General features: G+C 48.0%; 2 protein-coding genes across 27 annotated transcripts in view; both read left to right on the top strand.

The window, feature by feature from the left end:
* The window catches only part of Hps1 (HPS1 biogenesis of lysosomal organelles complex 3 subunit 1), a 34279-nt gene extending 31577 nt beyond the window's left edge, over positions 1 to 2702 (top strand). For all 8 annotated transcript variants that reach the window (XM_087185101.1, XM_004838641.4, XM_087185102.1 and 5 more), the window contains 3 exons: positions 793 to 906; positions 1361 to 1443; positions 1941 to 2702. In XM_087185101.1, coding sequence (XP_087041227.1) covers positions 793 to 906; positions 1361 to 1443; positions 1941 to 2103 — 360 coding nt within the window. In that variant the 3' untranslated portion in view covers positions 2104 to 2702. The remainder of the gene's footprint in view (positions 1 to 792; positions 907 to 1360; positions 1444 to 1940) is intronic.
* Positions 2703 to 4580: 1878 nt separating this feature from the next.
* Positions 4581 to 15907, top strand: part of Pyroxd2 (pyridine nucleotide-disulphide oxidoreductase domain 2) — a 38013-nt gene continuing 26686 nt past the window's right edge. For 4 of the 19 annotated variants that reach the window (XR_015440400.1, XR_015440399.1, XM_087185103.1 and 1 more), the window contains exons 1-6: positions 4587 to 4786; positions 6474 to 6533; positions 8888 to 8907; positions 11371 to 11464; positions 11533 to 11606; positions 15302 to 15457. Coding sequence is in view for 7 of the 19 variants with exons in the window: in XM_087185103.1 (XP_087041229.1) it covers positions 4660 to 4786; positions 6474 to 6533; positions 8888 to 8907; positions 11371 to 11464; positions 11533 to 11606; positions 15302 to 15457 (531 nt within the window). In the remaining 12 variants the exon portion in view is untranslated. Of the gene's footprint in view, positions 4787 to 6473; positions 6534 to 6861; positions 7028 to 8602; positions 8757 to 8887; positions 11465 to 11532; positions 11607 to 12773; positions 12819 to 15301; positions 15458 to 15907 lie in introns of those variants that run through there. The other 15 variants (XR_002392599.2, XM_013069926.3, XM_087185106.1 and 12 more) reach the window with 14 other exon arrangements.

Genomic DNA, 15907 nt, shown 5'->3' with positions numbered 1-15907 from the left:
AGAAATGGAATTACTAAGTCCATGGGAGGAGTGTTTTGGGGGTTATTAATGCATATTGTCAAGTTGCTTTCCTCTAAAATAAAGCCAATCTGTATATCTGTGTATAGATTTAATTAGTACATTGTGATCAGGTATGGAATGAATCTCATATTGACCTTCCTCTGGGGCTTTTAGTGAGAGTGCTCACAAGACCTTTTCCCAGACCTAATGTAAGGGGAGAACTGAGCAGTCAGACTGTCTTCCCTTGGGCATCTCTCACATAGCCTCGGTTACAGACCCTGCTTAGGTAGGACAGCATCACCAGGAGAGGGGAGCCTAAGGCAGATGATCCATTGGGTCCACTCTTTTCATCAGGGGTTTGTACTTGACCCACAGAGCAGAGGACATTGCCTAGCTCTGGGTGTCTGTATGTTCAGACACACTTCCCAGCTCCTGGTGTGGACCTGTGTGGACCTGTGTGTTACAGCCCAGCCCTTGGAGGAGGGGTGAAGTAGGGGCTATGCAGAGGGCCTTTCTGGGTGGCCACACCTTGATCTCCTATCATGTTCATTCACTGTCCTTGGCTGTTTTCTGTCTTGAAAGAGCGGTTTACTAGTTTGTGACTTGTATATATAGTACAGTTATATAAATTATTTTATCCCTACAACTGCTAGATGGGGACCCCATCCATCCCTGCATCCCTTCCAGGAGTATTTCAGCCCAGTGCTTTGCGTCCTTCCTTTCTTCCTTTAGGGGTAAGAGGGGCTGCCTGGTGTGCCATTCAGGGTGGCTGAACACTGTGCCTTTCCCCAGGTCTGGTCTCTGATCCGGCTGGCACGCAGGTACCTGCAAAAGGGCTGTACCACACTGCTGTCCCATGATGGAGACTTCTGCTGCTCCTACTTCCTGTGGTTTGAGAACGACATGGTGCGTGTGGTGGCTTTCTGGGCAGGATGGTCCTGAGCCACCCTTGAATTCCCTTTTTCTGCACTGTGTTCAGTCTGTCAGTCTTTCTTCTCTTGGCTCTAGTGTAACAACAGGGAAGCACAGTGGCTAGGATCCAGAACCTAGGTCATATTGTCACTCTGGCATCGAATTTTGTGGTCCCTCCACCCACTACCTGGCAGACTTGTGCCACTGTTCAGGCAGTATCCAAGTAAATGCAATGGATCCATGCCTACACTGAGATGGAGCCTCAGGCAGTGACTCAGTCAGTAGTGCTTCAATGTCATTGCCTTCCTGTATGAAGGTACTTTCCCAGCACCAAGCACACTGTAGGCCATGCCAGGGCTCAACCCAGTTCATTTCCCCTCAGGCCCACATTCCTCACCCACACCCACCCACCCCCCTTTTGTCTCAAGACCTTCTTTCCCTTCCACAGGGCTACAAACTCCAGATGATTGAGGTGCCTGTCCTCTCTGACGACTCAGTCCCCATTGGTGTGCTGGGAGGTGACTACTACAGGTGATGCCAACTCAGGATGTGGGGCCCTGTGTACCTTAGGTGTAGGTGATGAGGCCAGCCCCCCAGGGTTCAACTCCTCCAGGAATGTCCCATTCAGGATGGGGACCTCTCACAGGATGGGGACCCCTCACAGGCTGGCCTGGCATCCCATGGGACAGGAACCTCCTGGAGAGGACATCTGTGTCCTGCCTGTCCTACACTTGGCTCCGTCTTGGCACCATGGGGAAACATCTGTGTGGGCCCAGACCTTCCCCTGTTTCCCCTTAGCTAGATTGCTCAGCCATGTGAAGACTGAGCCCCAAGAGAGGAACTGTGGCTCAGAGCTAAGGCCAAAACGTTAGGTCATCAGGAACAGGAGACAGGTTTACCAGCCCAGGAGCTGGGGCCCAGTGAGAGTACCAAGAGATGAGCACTTGACTGGCTGCCCAGGAAATGCCCCTGGTGTGGGAAGAGTGCGAAGGCCTTGCTCCTGAGTTCTGTCCTCCCATTTCCCCCAGGAAGCTCCTGCGCTACTACAGCAAGAGTCACCCAGCTGAGGCTGTCAGGTGCTATGAGCTGCTGGCTTTGCACCTGTCCGTCATCCCCACTGACCTACTGGTGAAGCAGGCCAGCCAACTGGCCAGGCGCCTGAGTGAGGCCTCTCGTTTGCCCCTGCCCTAAGCCAGGCTGCACTGCCCAGTGTGCAGTAGGCCCATGTGCCTGTTCTCCAGCCACCCCGCTTACAGATGTTCTGAGCAAGAGCTTCCTCCCTCCTGTCCCCAGTAGCCTCCTGGGGATACACACAGGTCCCAGAGCAGCCCCAGGATTTCTCAGACCCTACCTGGACCACCTCCACATGGCATAACAAGCAGGCCCCCAAATCCTCCCCACCGGAGGGAAAGGGAGGTCACAGGCTTCCTCTTTACAACAGCTATGGCTGTGAGATGGCAGTGGCTCCTTTTTCAAAACTACTTCTGTCCCCAGGAGAGAGGGAGGAAGTCCTTGGAGCTCAGGCTGCTGTAGACCTACACCCCACCCCCCCACCCCACCCCACCACCGCTGCTGTTTTGCCTGAGGGGCTCTTTTTCCTACCCCAGATGAAAGGTGCTCCATTGGCTGGCTTGAATTCCAGCTCTGCTGCCTCCCCCTGCCACTTCTGTAGCTCTGGACATGCTATGCCCATTTCCCCATGTTTAAAATGTTAACACCTTCCTCTCAGGGTAGTTGGGAGGATTACTCAACATTGATATATACTCAATAAATGTTGGTTTTTGTCGGCATCCAAGCCTAAAGTGCCTATGCTTCTGGACCTTTTGTTGATGCTGACAAGCTCTTGCAGGTCCTGGACCCTCCAAGCCTGCTCACTTCCTCTGGGGCTGTGATTCGGAGCTCCAGACCCTCGCCCAGCAATTCAGATTCTCTTGGTCAGTGTGTACCCTGGATTGAGACAACTTCTGAGGGCTCTAGCCCCTCTCTTCTAACCAAGGATTCCTTCCCTGGGATGGGCACCAGGACAGAGTCTGTTAAGAGTGCTGGGACACAGGGGTATCCACTCCTCTTGGGCAAAGAGGTGGTGCTTGGCTTGTGAGAAGAGGTGCAGCAGAAATACACAGTCACTGCAGAAAGGACTGGATGCCCCAAGTTGTGCACGAGAGCCCAGCCTTCTGTGTCTGCCTTGGGCTGACACTTAGGCAAGGACTGGTCTTTCCTTTGCAGGGGTCAGGTTTGAAGAGAACAGAGGTGCTAAGAGCTAGAGTCCTTAGAAGGTGGCAGTGAGGAGCAGTGTCAATGGAGACGACAGATCAGTGTTCCTTTTTAATACCATGATTTTATAGGTGGCAATTAAAAATATTCAGTGTGGAAAACACAGAAGAGCACAAAGGAAAAATAATTTAGCCTATAAGCCCCCCACTGCTTGACACCTAATATTCTTAAAAATTAATGTCCCCTCTTAAATTTTAGTAGCCACAAGGTGTGAGTTATCTAGTTTAATGGAGTATCTTGACTTCTACACAGTCATCCCTGACTGTGCATTGGTGTTTGAGTCCAATACCTGCTGTGGATACCAAAATCTGCAGGTATTCGTCCCTTAAATAAAATGGTTGTCTCTTACACTTTTAAGTCATTTCCAGATTACTTATAATACCTAACACTGGGTAAATGCCGTGTAAACAGTTGCTATACTGTACTGCTTAGGGAATGACAAGGAAAAACATCTGTATGTATTGGGTGCAGACATTGTTTTTCAAATGTTTTTATCTTCAGTTGATTGAATTCACAGTGTGGAACCTGTGAATAAGCACAATCAACTGTATTACAAATAACCCTTGGTGAATAGTCTGAACTGAATTTTAGCAGAGATCCACACATGGTATGAACCTTCGCTGGTGTGAAGAAGGCCTGCGCTGAGAGTAGAGGGCTTCTCAGAAAGCCCATACTGAGAGCCATCTTTCCACATCTTCCAGTTCTGAGAGTCACTCTGCCTGCAGGGTCAGAGCTCAAGGGCCCTTTCTCATACAGGAGAACATCTGTGGAGGGGTGTTAGGAACAAAGGAGCTCCTGCTTCAACACCCAAGATGGTAAATCCTTAGCTGAGGATATTTACAGATGTGATCTTTAATCCTTGAGGATCCTTAGAAAATGTGGAAAGTGCCAAAAGACAGGCCTTCAATGAAATAAGGTGAACTCTGAGAACTGAAGACCGTGAACTTGACCCCAGTCTCTGGAAGACTATAGCAGCCCGCTGAGAATGAGGCAGGGGAGTAAGGGGCTCCCGGCCACAGACGAGGCCCTAGCCCTGATAATGCTAAAGGTGGCTGTGGTAGTTCTTCCGTCAGCGGCTGCCTGTGAGTATGAAGCTGCCACCACCTGCAGGAGGACAGGGAGCCAGGGTGGGATCTGACATGGCCATCCTTCTCCCGCTCTGCAGGATTGCCATGCAGTGTGTCCCAGAGAGTTTCCTTTCAATAAGCGAAAGAGGAGGGGCCCCTGGCTCCACCACTGGCCACCTGCCCTTACAACCATCCACAGAACGCTTGGCGCCCAGGAGCCCTAGTCAGCGTTGACCTTCCTCCCCGGCCTTCTGGAGGCACCCTCCTCCCTTGACCACAGCACACTGTGTGGCCCAAGGCCAAAAGCTGACAGCCGGCCTGCAGCTCCTCCCACTTCCTCTTCCAGCCCCTCCCTCTGCCTGGCCGGGGCACCGAGCGGACTGCTGGCACATTCCTAGAGGCAGACATGGCTGCTAGCTTCCGAGGTCTCAGTAGGGTTGTGGGGGTCTCTCCCCGCCTTGCTTGGAGACGAGTTCACTCAGAAGCTGGGGGACACGTGAAGGCCGAGTACGATGCGGTGGTGATAGGAGCAGGTAAAGCAGAGGAGCCACAGCCGAAGGCGGTCAGGCAGCCCTGCGCCGAGGCCTGGGGGGAGGGGTTGTTTACTGAGCCCCACTGCCTCCGCTCCTCTGGGCACAACTTGGCCAGAGGTTTAGCCGAGACGGGCAAGGACGGAAGGCTCTCTAGTCTGGGAGTCTGCAGTTCTGGGGCCAGCTCTGCCCTGGGCTTGCTGTGTGCCAGAGGGCAAATACTTGCCCTCTCTGCTCTTAAGTCTTGCCATCAAGAATGACAAGAGCTCAGGGGCTTCCCTGTGTCTCCTGCAAAATGAGAAAAATAAAGCTGACCAGAATCATAAAAATGTTAAGAAAATACGGAACTGAGTCCCAGAGACCCTCCAAGGGTAATGGCCTCTATTACCTTTCCCTCAGTCGTTTGGACCCTGCTGCTGTGGTCCTGCAGACCCCCCACACACACCCGTACCCCCCCTTAATGTACCCAAGTTTGCTGGGTGACTGGGTGAGACTACCCCCTCCCCCAGGCCTTCTACCCACATTTGGAGAGGGCACAGAATGCTGCTGAATGCTCTTCCCACAGCTTTAGAGTTAACCCTCTGGTTTGGCATCTTCATTCTCTTGTGTCTAAAAGCGGGAGCTGATAGTGTCTTCATTGAAATGAAGATGTGTAGTACACAGAGTTTTTTGTTTTTTCCTCAACATTGGGGATTCTACCACTGAGTTCTCTGCCACTGAATGCAGCACACAGTTTAACAAGTCAAATATATAACACTCTTAATTTAAATTCCAGGTAGCCACTTGAATCTTTTTTTCCCCTTGTGCTGGTGATTGAACCCAAGATCTTGTGTATGTTACCACTGCACTACATCCAGCCCTTTTTATTTTGTTTTGAAGCAGGGTCCTCAAGTGTGTGATCCTCCCACTTCAGCCTCTTGAATGGCTGTGATTACAGGCATGTACCATTGCACCAGGTTGCCAGTTGATTCTTAACAATGTTATCTTTCATTTTTGCCAAATTCAAGTGGCCAGCCTACCATTCATTGCCATTCACAAGTGGATGTAGCTCTGAAAGGAATGCTTGATCTTTTCATTTACTTTAAGAAATAGAGCAAAACTCTATTCCTTCTTCAGTGATAAGAATGACTTTGCTTAGTCAGAGAATATTTTCCTGGTGCTGGAAGAATATTTTCTCCATTTTTGTTGCTGTTTATTTCCAATGTAACAGCTACAGACTCGAGGCATGATTAAATTTAGCCTGCAGTCACTTTCTTAAGCCTAAGTAGATCTAGCCTTGATGTGTGCTGTGTGCTGACATGTATATTAAGTATTTCCACATGGACTTGGCCTTTCTCTACCAACTGAGGCAGCTGCATACGATCTGGGAGAGAGACGCAGTAGCACATCCCTCTGTATCCACCACTCAGGTGCATAGAGGCAGGTGTCCAACTACAAGAGCATGGGCCATAGGCAAATGTAGTAAAATAATTAAAAAGCAATGAGTTTTTGGTAGTTATTACCTTTATTTTTAATATCATTTATTTGATGGGAAGCTTATATAATTTATTTTTTACTGATGGCTGTGTTTGACAACTGATCGACAAACCCCTGGACAGTGGGAACAGCTCCAGCACACACTCAGTGGGCTCAAGAAGGGCAGCACCCAGGCCTCTGAGCCTCAGAGAAGCTTCCTGCTCCTTTCATTTAGTCACAGCCCAGTTGCTGGCTCCTAATTGGCAAAGTGGACTCTGGGGCACCAGCTGCCTTGGTGAGTGTACCCCAGCATGAGCGCTTTTCCTTCACATGCCTTTGTTAATTGCTGAACATACCTTGAAACCTGATTTAAAGGGATTCAGGCCTGAGTGAAGACAGAGTGGCATCTTATGAGGTAAGGGTTATATCTGAGTCCCTGAAGTCATCAGTACTTGGCAGCCTCTTCAAAAAGACCCTGATTTCACCATTTGACCAAATGTGCTCAAGAATGACCTGAGGAGCTTGTTAAAATGCAGATTTTCAGGCCTCGTAGCAGGCGATCAGGACTGTGTGTGCCATCAGCACACATACCCCCACCAGTGCTATGAGTGTGTCTGTTGCAGGCAGCTACGGAACCTGTGCCAGGGCAGCCCCTCTCAAGGTTCTGCTGACTGAGGAGCCAGGGCGGCAGCCTGGGGATGAGCCAAGCCTGCAGCCTAGGATCTCCCAAGGCCGCAGGAGAGCTCTACTGGAACTTGGGAAGATTCTGAGCTTTTGGACCCTTGCCATGTGAGATCTGTTTGTGCATCTCTGGGCTTACCCACCATGATTGAACTGGTTACCTGGGGTTCCATCACTAGGGGAGGAACAAGTGCCTATCAGAAGGGGTATCACAGGTTACATCCAGTTGCCTGGAAGATGTTAGTTTTCCAAGAGTGATAATCACACAAACTAAAAGACAAATAGCTACCATATTTATTGGAGGCCTGCTAAGGCCAGGTGCTTTGCAGATAGTGATTAATCCTCTTTCAACACGGCAAGGTTCTCAGTATCCTCTCTGTTTCAAATACATTAGGGAGCATGAGGCTCCTCACTGTTAAATGCCTCTCTGAGGGCCATACCAGGGTATGTGGCAGAGCCAGCATACAGACCGCCTACCTTGAACCTGTGGGATATATGGAAGGAAGAGTTTCTCAAACTGCAAGTTCATGTCATTCATGTGTCCCAACCAGCATATTTTTTTAACCTTTCTTAGAAAAAATTTCCAACACTTTTTAAAAAGAAATATAACCAAATAGATTGTCACATGCTTATCACATGGTGAAAGTTAATATTAGTTCATGAAACTTTGATTTCTGTGAAATATGTTTATTCATGTAGTATATGCCAGATCATGGTGTCAGGCACTTTTTTTTTTCTCTGTGGATCATATTCAAAAAGGTTTGAAAAACTCAGTTTCAGAGATTCCATTAATGAATGAGAAGTTGGCTGAGTGACCTCCAAAATTCTGGGAGTCTTTATGTGGGAAATTTAAAAATGACCCAGCCATTAAAAAAATTTCATCATGTGAGTCATTGATGCTCTCCTGCTTATGAATATTTGTCCGAGTAATAATTGAGCATTTCATTTGAGTCAGCATTGGTCTTTGCTCAGAAATCATGGCCATCTACGGACATTTAAAGACTCAGAGAGGCCATCTATCACCGAGGAGAAAAAGAACCAGTCCAGGGGCTGGCTGCCAACCACTGGGGCCTGATCTCTGCTGACAAGTGATTCTCCACTACCAGCTGCTTTTTCTCCTGAGTAGGGAAAGGAAGAGACCAGCTCAACCTAGGGCCTGTGTGCTCGGCATGGATCAGAGAGCAGGAATGAACAGGAAGCACACGCCAACCTGTTGGGGACCCTCCAGGAAAGGGGTGTAGGAACTGACCCTCACCTAACTTCCCAGGTGGTTTTGAGCTTGTCAGAGCTGGAGAGGCACTCACTATTCGTGGCTTGCTGTGGAACGTGGGACCCCCAAACCAGCCCAGCAGCAGCCCTTCTCATATTTTTAGAAAAAAACTATATGATAAAAAACTTTGTCCCATCAGCTAGCACCCTTAAGCACACCTTGAAGCTATATGTGTTGATTTCATTTTTTACTCTTCATGTCATTTTGGAACACTGTAGATTGGTGGAGACACCTCTACATGGGTAAAGCCCTCTTGGGCCCTTTTGGGCCCTTCATGAGCCACACTTGGGGAACAAACACAGGACAGCAGCTCCCACCTGAGCACCACTCACCTGGATGGCCCATGTACACCAGCCCTTTCCCACAATGTAACCTGTGATTCCCCCTCTGACAGCCACTTGTTCCTCCCCTAGTGATGGAAGCCCAGGCAATCGTGGATTTCTCCTTGCCCCTCACTTCAGTATGGAGCTACTGACCAAGCCAGAGGGCATCATTCTTTTCAAGCCAGCACAAGAACTGTAGTTTTCGGACTCCTCCTAAATTGGCTGTTCTCACATCCCAGTGCAGGTTGGAGAGAAGCACCAGTGCTTTTTCTGGACTGGGGCAGGGATGAGTGACCTCATCCCTGATACACCAAGGAATGTGTGTATCTGTCCACTGACCAGTGACATTCTCCCCCCCCTCCCTTCTCATTACAGGACACAATGGGCTGGTGGCTGTGAGTACTTCCCTTTTGGCCCCATGTCACTGGCCCTGGAGCCTGTGACTCCCAGCACGCTGAGCAACAGCATGAGGAAGCAGGCAGGGTTAAGGCCCAGGACAGCTGTCCATTCTCCCAGTACCCATCTACAGCCAGTCAGGGAGGGTGTCACAGTTCCCTCTCTTGGCCTATCCTAAGGCATGTGGTCCCCCCATGCCCTGTGGGCAGTCAGGGAGCATTGAGAAGTGTGCTGATGAAAAATGGGAAGACATACACATAACTGGCCCAGAGGAAGTGGATTAGAGCCTGAGGATCAGGACCGGGGGCTAGAAGGGACTCTGACTCCAGGTTAAGGACTGTCCTTGTCTAGAGGGACTGTGCTCCCCAGCAAGATTTAAGTGGTGTACCACCCAGAGCACATAGTTGCCCTGTGTCCAAAGTGTGCCCTGGCAAGGTGAGGAGCCCCACCTCACAGAGGGGCCGGGGACCCTATGCTAGCACAGCTGGCTTCTAGATCCCACACTAGCTGGGCCAGAATCACCCCCAAGCTGTGCTTCTCCCTGAGCCCATACACCTCAAAGAGGCCACAGAACAAATGTGGGCCATCATCTGAAAGCAGTGGCAGCTCTGGAATATCAAGATAGGGAAACTTGGAGAAACAGTGAGATGCCAAGGGACATTTGCTAACCCTTAATCCTTTGCCTGATGCATCGGTTTTATTTGAACATTCTACAATAATTTTAACTGGTTTTATTATTAATGTAAACATGGGTTTGTGTCCCAGCTCTACCACTTCTCTCTGTAAAGGTGATTCATATGGCCTTTCTGGGCCACAGTAAAATGGGAATAACGGCTCCCACCTTGCAGAGATGCTGTGAAGGTAACAGTGTGCAGCACAGACCTGGCATGTTAAGCTTGTCACAAGTGGTGGCTCTTATTGGATGTGTTCAGCCCAGGGAAGGCTAGTGTCCTCCAAGGGGCACCAGGATCACAGCTATGGTTATCCAAGTTGAGTTTCTTACTCATTGCAGCAAGGGAGAAACACACTGGGGAATCATGGGGCATCTCAGTTAGAAGCTGTCAGAAAGAACCTGGAACAGGATTTGAGCTTTGGTTGGATAATTTAGGGGAAGCCCTGAGAAGGTAGAAGTTTTCACCAGATTAGACACCGTCAGAAAGTAAGGATGGCCCTTTGACTGGGAGTCTCTGTAAATCTTGTCAAGGGAGCAGAGATTAGATGAGGACATCAGTAATTGGTGAAGAAATAGCAATTGTTCATTTTGACTGAGAGGGAGTGTTTGATATTTTGTGGATGGCACAGGACCTTGCTTTTGTTTGTGTTTAGACAAAACTGCAATGGGCTTGTTGCATCTCATTTTATCATGGTCTCAGAGTAACTTTGTTCGAGGTTGTCATTCTGTGAAACAGTTTATATCTAATAGATAGTGTGCTTATGTCTGCATGCCAGGCCGTTTTCCAAATGTCAGAGACTGTCCTTGTTTGTTCCCAGTGGATATGTTAAGGTTATAGATCCTGGGGTTTAGACTGTCTGGGCTCACTTCCCAACAGCTCCACTCATCAGCTCTGGGACCTGAAGCAAGCTGTTAACCTCAGTGAGCCTCAGTTTTCCCATGTATGAAATGAAGAGAACTATGGTGCTCATTTTACCTCTAGGATGGTAGAGTGGATTAAATGAGATGTAGCCACAGTGTCTAGCATATAGTGGTTGTGAAGTGAACTTTTAAAAAAGTTTGACTTGTAAACTTCACTTTCCTTGTTGTCACATTGGTTTTAGTAGTGGTGGGAAGGCTAGTACTATAGAGTAGGACTGTATGTCCAGGATTAGCTCAATTTATTGATTTTCCATTAAGTGTTGGAGAAAACTAACAGAAGCCCCTGCATCATTTCTTCCCTTGGAATAAAGTTCTGCTATAGCCACAGCTTCATTTATTGCATATATTATGCCAGGGACCATGTTAAGCCCCTGCTAGGGAGTAGCTCAGGTAATCTTTACAGCAGCCCGATGAAGTAGGTTAAGTTGGCACTATTTCCATTGGCCCCGTTTTTCCACAAGGAAACTGAGGTCAGTCAGATAAAGTACTGGAGCTGCCTCAGCTAAAAGAGAATGAGGAGTTGAACCTGGGGAGTCCGGTTCTGCATCCTAAAGTTCAACCTCACCATGCTGCTTCTTACTGTGCTTGCAGAAAGGAAAGAGGCTTGCTCCCACCTGGAAGAGAGGGACATCAGGCAGGGTGGGCAGGATGCAATGTAAGTTCCCAAGACAGCCAGGCTTCTAAGGAGGCCTTCAGCTGGGACACAGAGGGATCAGGAGCAGGCATGTCTGAAATTAGGAAACACCTTAACAGCACGAACCAAGGTGGGCAAGCTGGCTGGCCCTGCAGTGAGGACCCTGAGACCACTAGTCAGCCCTTGGGTCCCTGAGTTACAGAGAGATAAGGGGAAGACCCTGTGTGCCCCCAGGCAGCGTACCTGCAGAGACTTGGGGTGAACACAGCAGTCTTCGAGAGGCGTCATGTGATCGGGGGTGCTGCTGTCACTGAGGAAATCATCCCAGGTAAGCCCTGAGAGGTTGAGGGGGGCAGGAGGGTGACCACTAGTGATTATTCTTGTATTTGGTTTTAGGGTTTAAATTCTCTCGAGCATCCTACCTCCTCAGCCTGCTGAGGCCACAGATTTACACTGACCTGGAGCTAAAGGTAGAGCAATCCCTGTGATCTATGGTTGCCTGGAGGGCAGCAGTTCCATCTTTTCCCCCTGCCTCGAGTGAGGGCTGCCTGTCCTGTACCTGGGCAACTCCCCACACCCGAAGGCTCTCTCTTCCAGCCCAGGGCTTGCCTGTCCCACACAGTCTCCTGGTGTGTTTCACAGATCAATATTCTCTAGCCCACCAATGTATCAAAAAATGGGAAAATGGGGCCGGGGATTTAGCTCAGTAGTTCTGGCGCCAGCCTCACAAGCAGAAGGACCTGAGTTCGATCCCCGGTACCAAAAAAATTTAAAAAGGGACAATGTCACCAAAACATCAGCCCTCTTTTGAAAAGAGTTGTTTGTCAACATCAGGTGTTCATTTTATATGGAGGCACATGGCAGTGCCTTAGGCAGGCAGGGCCCCCCTAGCTTGGCCCTGTCCCTGTCATTTCCTAGTGTCTTACCTGACAGTAGTAGAATACCTCCCTTGAGCCTTGAGTACCAAATTTTGCAAAGCCCTATTTCTGCCTTCATTAAAACTTTAGGGCCTGTTACCATTCTTGGAAGCATGAGCAGAAGTGGGACCTGAACTTTCACCTCTTCCAGCTCTGCTCCACCTGCCTCTTGCCGGCTTTCTTAGCCTGCTAAACTTTGCTCATCAACTTGCCCCTCCCTGCCCCTCCCAAACCCCCCTCCCCCACCCCTTCCATCAACTTTACCACCACCCCACGAAGGGGCAGCCCTCTTCAAGCAGCTGCCAGCTGCTGTGTACTTTGACATTCAGTTTTACTGAATTTATTTATATTTATTCAGTTTTACTCTGAATTTGAAGTTTGAAATTACCATAATACTCAGCCATTGTTTGTAGCTCTTTGGCTGCTCAAATTGGTTCCTATAAAAAAGTTCTGTGAATTAGGTAATGACAGAAGGCCAAAGTAAGAAATTATGAGGCGGGGGCGGCGGGGGAGAAAGAATATACACTGGTACCAGAATTGAATACAATTTAGCCAGGGCCTAGGGTTTGGTCTGGGGTCTCTAACCCATAGCACACTATAGCTAAGGGCAATTTATAAGTGTACTGATTAACTGTGGTGTCAGATGTTGGGGGCCAGAGGCAACTTCTGTCCCCTTCCTTCCCTTACTGATCTTCCAGGTTTCCTTCTGTTCATGTTTTACTATAGGAACTCTCTCTAAGACAAGGCTCTCAAACCTGCAGATAGGTAAGAATGAGCTGGGGACTGGTAGGGAGTTGGACATTTCCAAATGTTCTTGCTCAGAAGCCTGATTTTATAGAAACAGTGGGGTGCAGGAACCAGCATTTTACAACATCCTCAGATCATTCTAAAACAGGAGGCCCCCAGAAACAACTGAGAACTCCACCCTTTAAATTTCCATATCACTGGTCTCTGATCTACCTTTCCCAAGGATTTCCACCTGGAATGACTGGGCATGCTGAATATTACACAGATAATCAGAGAATGGTTCCGGTTTTGTTTTTTAAAAACAAATCTCCAAATAAATGTCATGGAGGCCATAAGTGGATATTTAAACGCCCCTTCTTACTCCCTATGATTAAAACAGTTAAGAATAACAAAGGCACCATTTATAAGAGAAAGTCCTAGAATCAGTCAAAAAATAACTCATGTTCGATTAGTTATACTGGAAATAATTTCTGGGTCCCCTATAAGGAAGGTTTATTGATTTGTCTAGTCAATGTTTCTGAGCACCTGCTCTTCTGAGCACTGGGAGAGGCCCTTGGGATACACTGGTGAACTTGGAGATAGTAACAGAACTTCAGGCAGAGGTAAGTGGCAGAAAGAAAAGAAAGTAAGCAATATGATAGGGAAAGTCTGGAGGCCCCAGCCTACACTGGTGACCTAGAAATCCTTGAGGGAGTAATATGTGAACTGAAGTCACTGGCCAATGTGGTATAGCATCTGAGCAGAGTTCCACCCAGAGGGAAGTAGAAGTTGACAGGCTGAGGCAGGCATGAGCAGAAGGCAGGTCAATGTGACCAAAGCAGACCAGTGACAGGCAGAGGGGCAGCAGACATGGGGAGGGGCAAGGGCTAGCTCAAACTGGACTTTGCAAGCTATGTGAGGGCCCTACATTTTATCCATGTGTAGTAGGAAGCCAGCCAAGGTGTTTAATCAGGAAGTGGAGTATGAGATTCATGACTTTATACAAGATCAGTCCATCTGGATCATAATGAAGGCAGGAGGGGTTCACAAGTAGATCCATGAGACAGCTGCCACAGTGCTTCACATGATGGCAGCTTGAACCAAGACAGCAGATGTGGAAAGATGTGGACTGCTTGTGCAGTAGGGGCTGACAAGACTTAGCTCTGGTTGGAATGCCAAAGAGTGAGGAGGAGAGAGGAACTCAAGATGCTCCTGGGGTTTAACAGGTACAAAATACAGGATCCTCCAACTCGGAATCAGATTTCTCAGTCTTAACATTAGAAAGGACACAAAATTCTCCCACCCCAGCCTCATCCTGTGTTCAGGATATCCTCTACAAAATGCTCCATGCCTGGCCATCCTGTGCCTCTGGAGCATCTCTGATTTGGACAGTTCCAACTGTACTTGTTGGAAAGGGCTTATTGTGGTTTCTGTCATCCTAACACTTCTATTCACAGATCTCATTTCTGTCCCTTGGGGTGACACCTGTCTTCAGCATAGCCTTCACCCCTCTAGTCAGCAGAATGCTTGCTGGTACCCTGAATCTCAATGTGGGAATACAATAGTGAGCAAAATAGACAGTGCCCTGACCTCATAGACCTTCTCTTCTACTTCGGAAGATGAAGAAACATGATGTATAGTTAGCCATGTGATGACAAGGGCTTTGGAAAATAATACAGAGTGAAGGGACAGTAAGTGCTGGTGTAGTCAGGGAAGGCATTGCTGATAAAGGACAGTTGAGCAGAGACCTCAAAGAAGTGAGGGCCCAGGTCACAGATATAGGGAAGGAAGTCTCTAGACGTCAGCCATAATAAGGTTCACTTAGGTTAGTAGTATGGATCTCTTGTTGTGTCTGTGCCTCCATAGAGAAATAAATGTGCTCTTGTAAAGTCCTGTGTGCAGGGCAAATATCTGTAAATTAAATCATATTTTAAATACTTCAAGGGAACTTCTATTTAAAGTGACCCTAGAATAAGTGAGTCTTCAAAGTAAATAAAATTTTTGATGTAAATAATATATCTACATTATATGTATGGATTTTCACATAACCATTGCTTTATGTGTCTCTCTAAATTTTAATTATTTATGTCTGAAGTGGGGCAGTTATAGATTAGTTCTGAGACCCAGGGGCTGGGAGTCACAGCAGTGTGATTTTGAAACTTAGGTCCACCTCCTATAGTGATCTGGGACAAGTTATTTAACTTCTCTGAATTTCTATTGTCGTATTTGTACAAAGAGGATAATAGTACTTACAGAGATATTGTGAGATAGTAATTATAAACCCTAGTACTGTCCCTGGCACAAGAAAGGCATAGTATGGCATGGTGTGGTATGGTCTATCCTTTAGTGCCTTGGTGAGAGGACTTTTTATAAATTTATATTTAAAAAAGGAAAACCGGGACCCCATACCTTCAGAACCTGCATACAGCTACCCAGGTGGTCACACAAACACAATTGGAGAAAGGTAAATAGCAGACACCATAAATCCCTAAAATGTTGCCTGTACTCTTTGTGTCCTGCAGAAACATGGGCTGAGGCTTCATCTGCGAAATCCCCATTCCTTCACCCCCATGCTGGAAGAGGGCACAGGGAGCAAGGTGCCTAGGTCCCTTCTGCTGGGCACAGACATGGCAGAAAACCAGAAGCAGATTGCCCAGTTCTCACAGAAAGATGCCCAGGTAGGAAAAGTGACCAGAGACTGAGCTCCTCCTCACTCACCAGCCTGGATAAGGTTCTTGAAAGGAAAGGACTGATTGGACTTGTCCTAGAACACAGTGCCCAAAGGCTGTGGGAGCTTGGACAGGCCATCCTTTCTTCCCTGGAAGAAAGCTTTGGCTCTCAGCACTGTGAAGAGAAGGGATGGAGAGCAGTGATTAAAGCCCTCAAACCTGTGTATGTTCAGTATGAAGCCACTGTCAAATGGCCTCCGCATGCTGAATTTCAAAAGGGAATCCACTGGTATGTACATTTACTATGTGTGCCCTAGATTCCCTCCTGCTTTCAGACAGAATCCCAAATGATTATCTACATGAAAGCCACAAAGGAAGATGAAGGGCAGATAAGAGACAATTAAGGATAAAATGACCTGGATGAGGAACTTAAGAAAATATTCATTCAATTTGGCATCA

Source organism: Heterocephalus glaber, unplaced genomic scaffold (genome assembly GCF_053883595.1).
Source record: "Heterocephalus glaber isolate CG9 unplaced genomic scaffold, H.glaber_assembly_v1.0 deba00001497, whole genome shotgun sequence".
Classification (NCBI taxonomy): Eukaryota; Metazoa; Chordata; class Mammalia; order Rodentia; family Bathyergidae; genus Heterocephalus; species Heterocephalus glaber.
The sequence above is the reverse complement of the archived record's forward strand: the minus strand, read 5'-3'. Positions and strand labels throughout refer to the sequence as shown.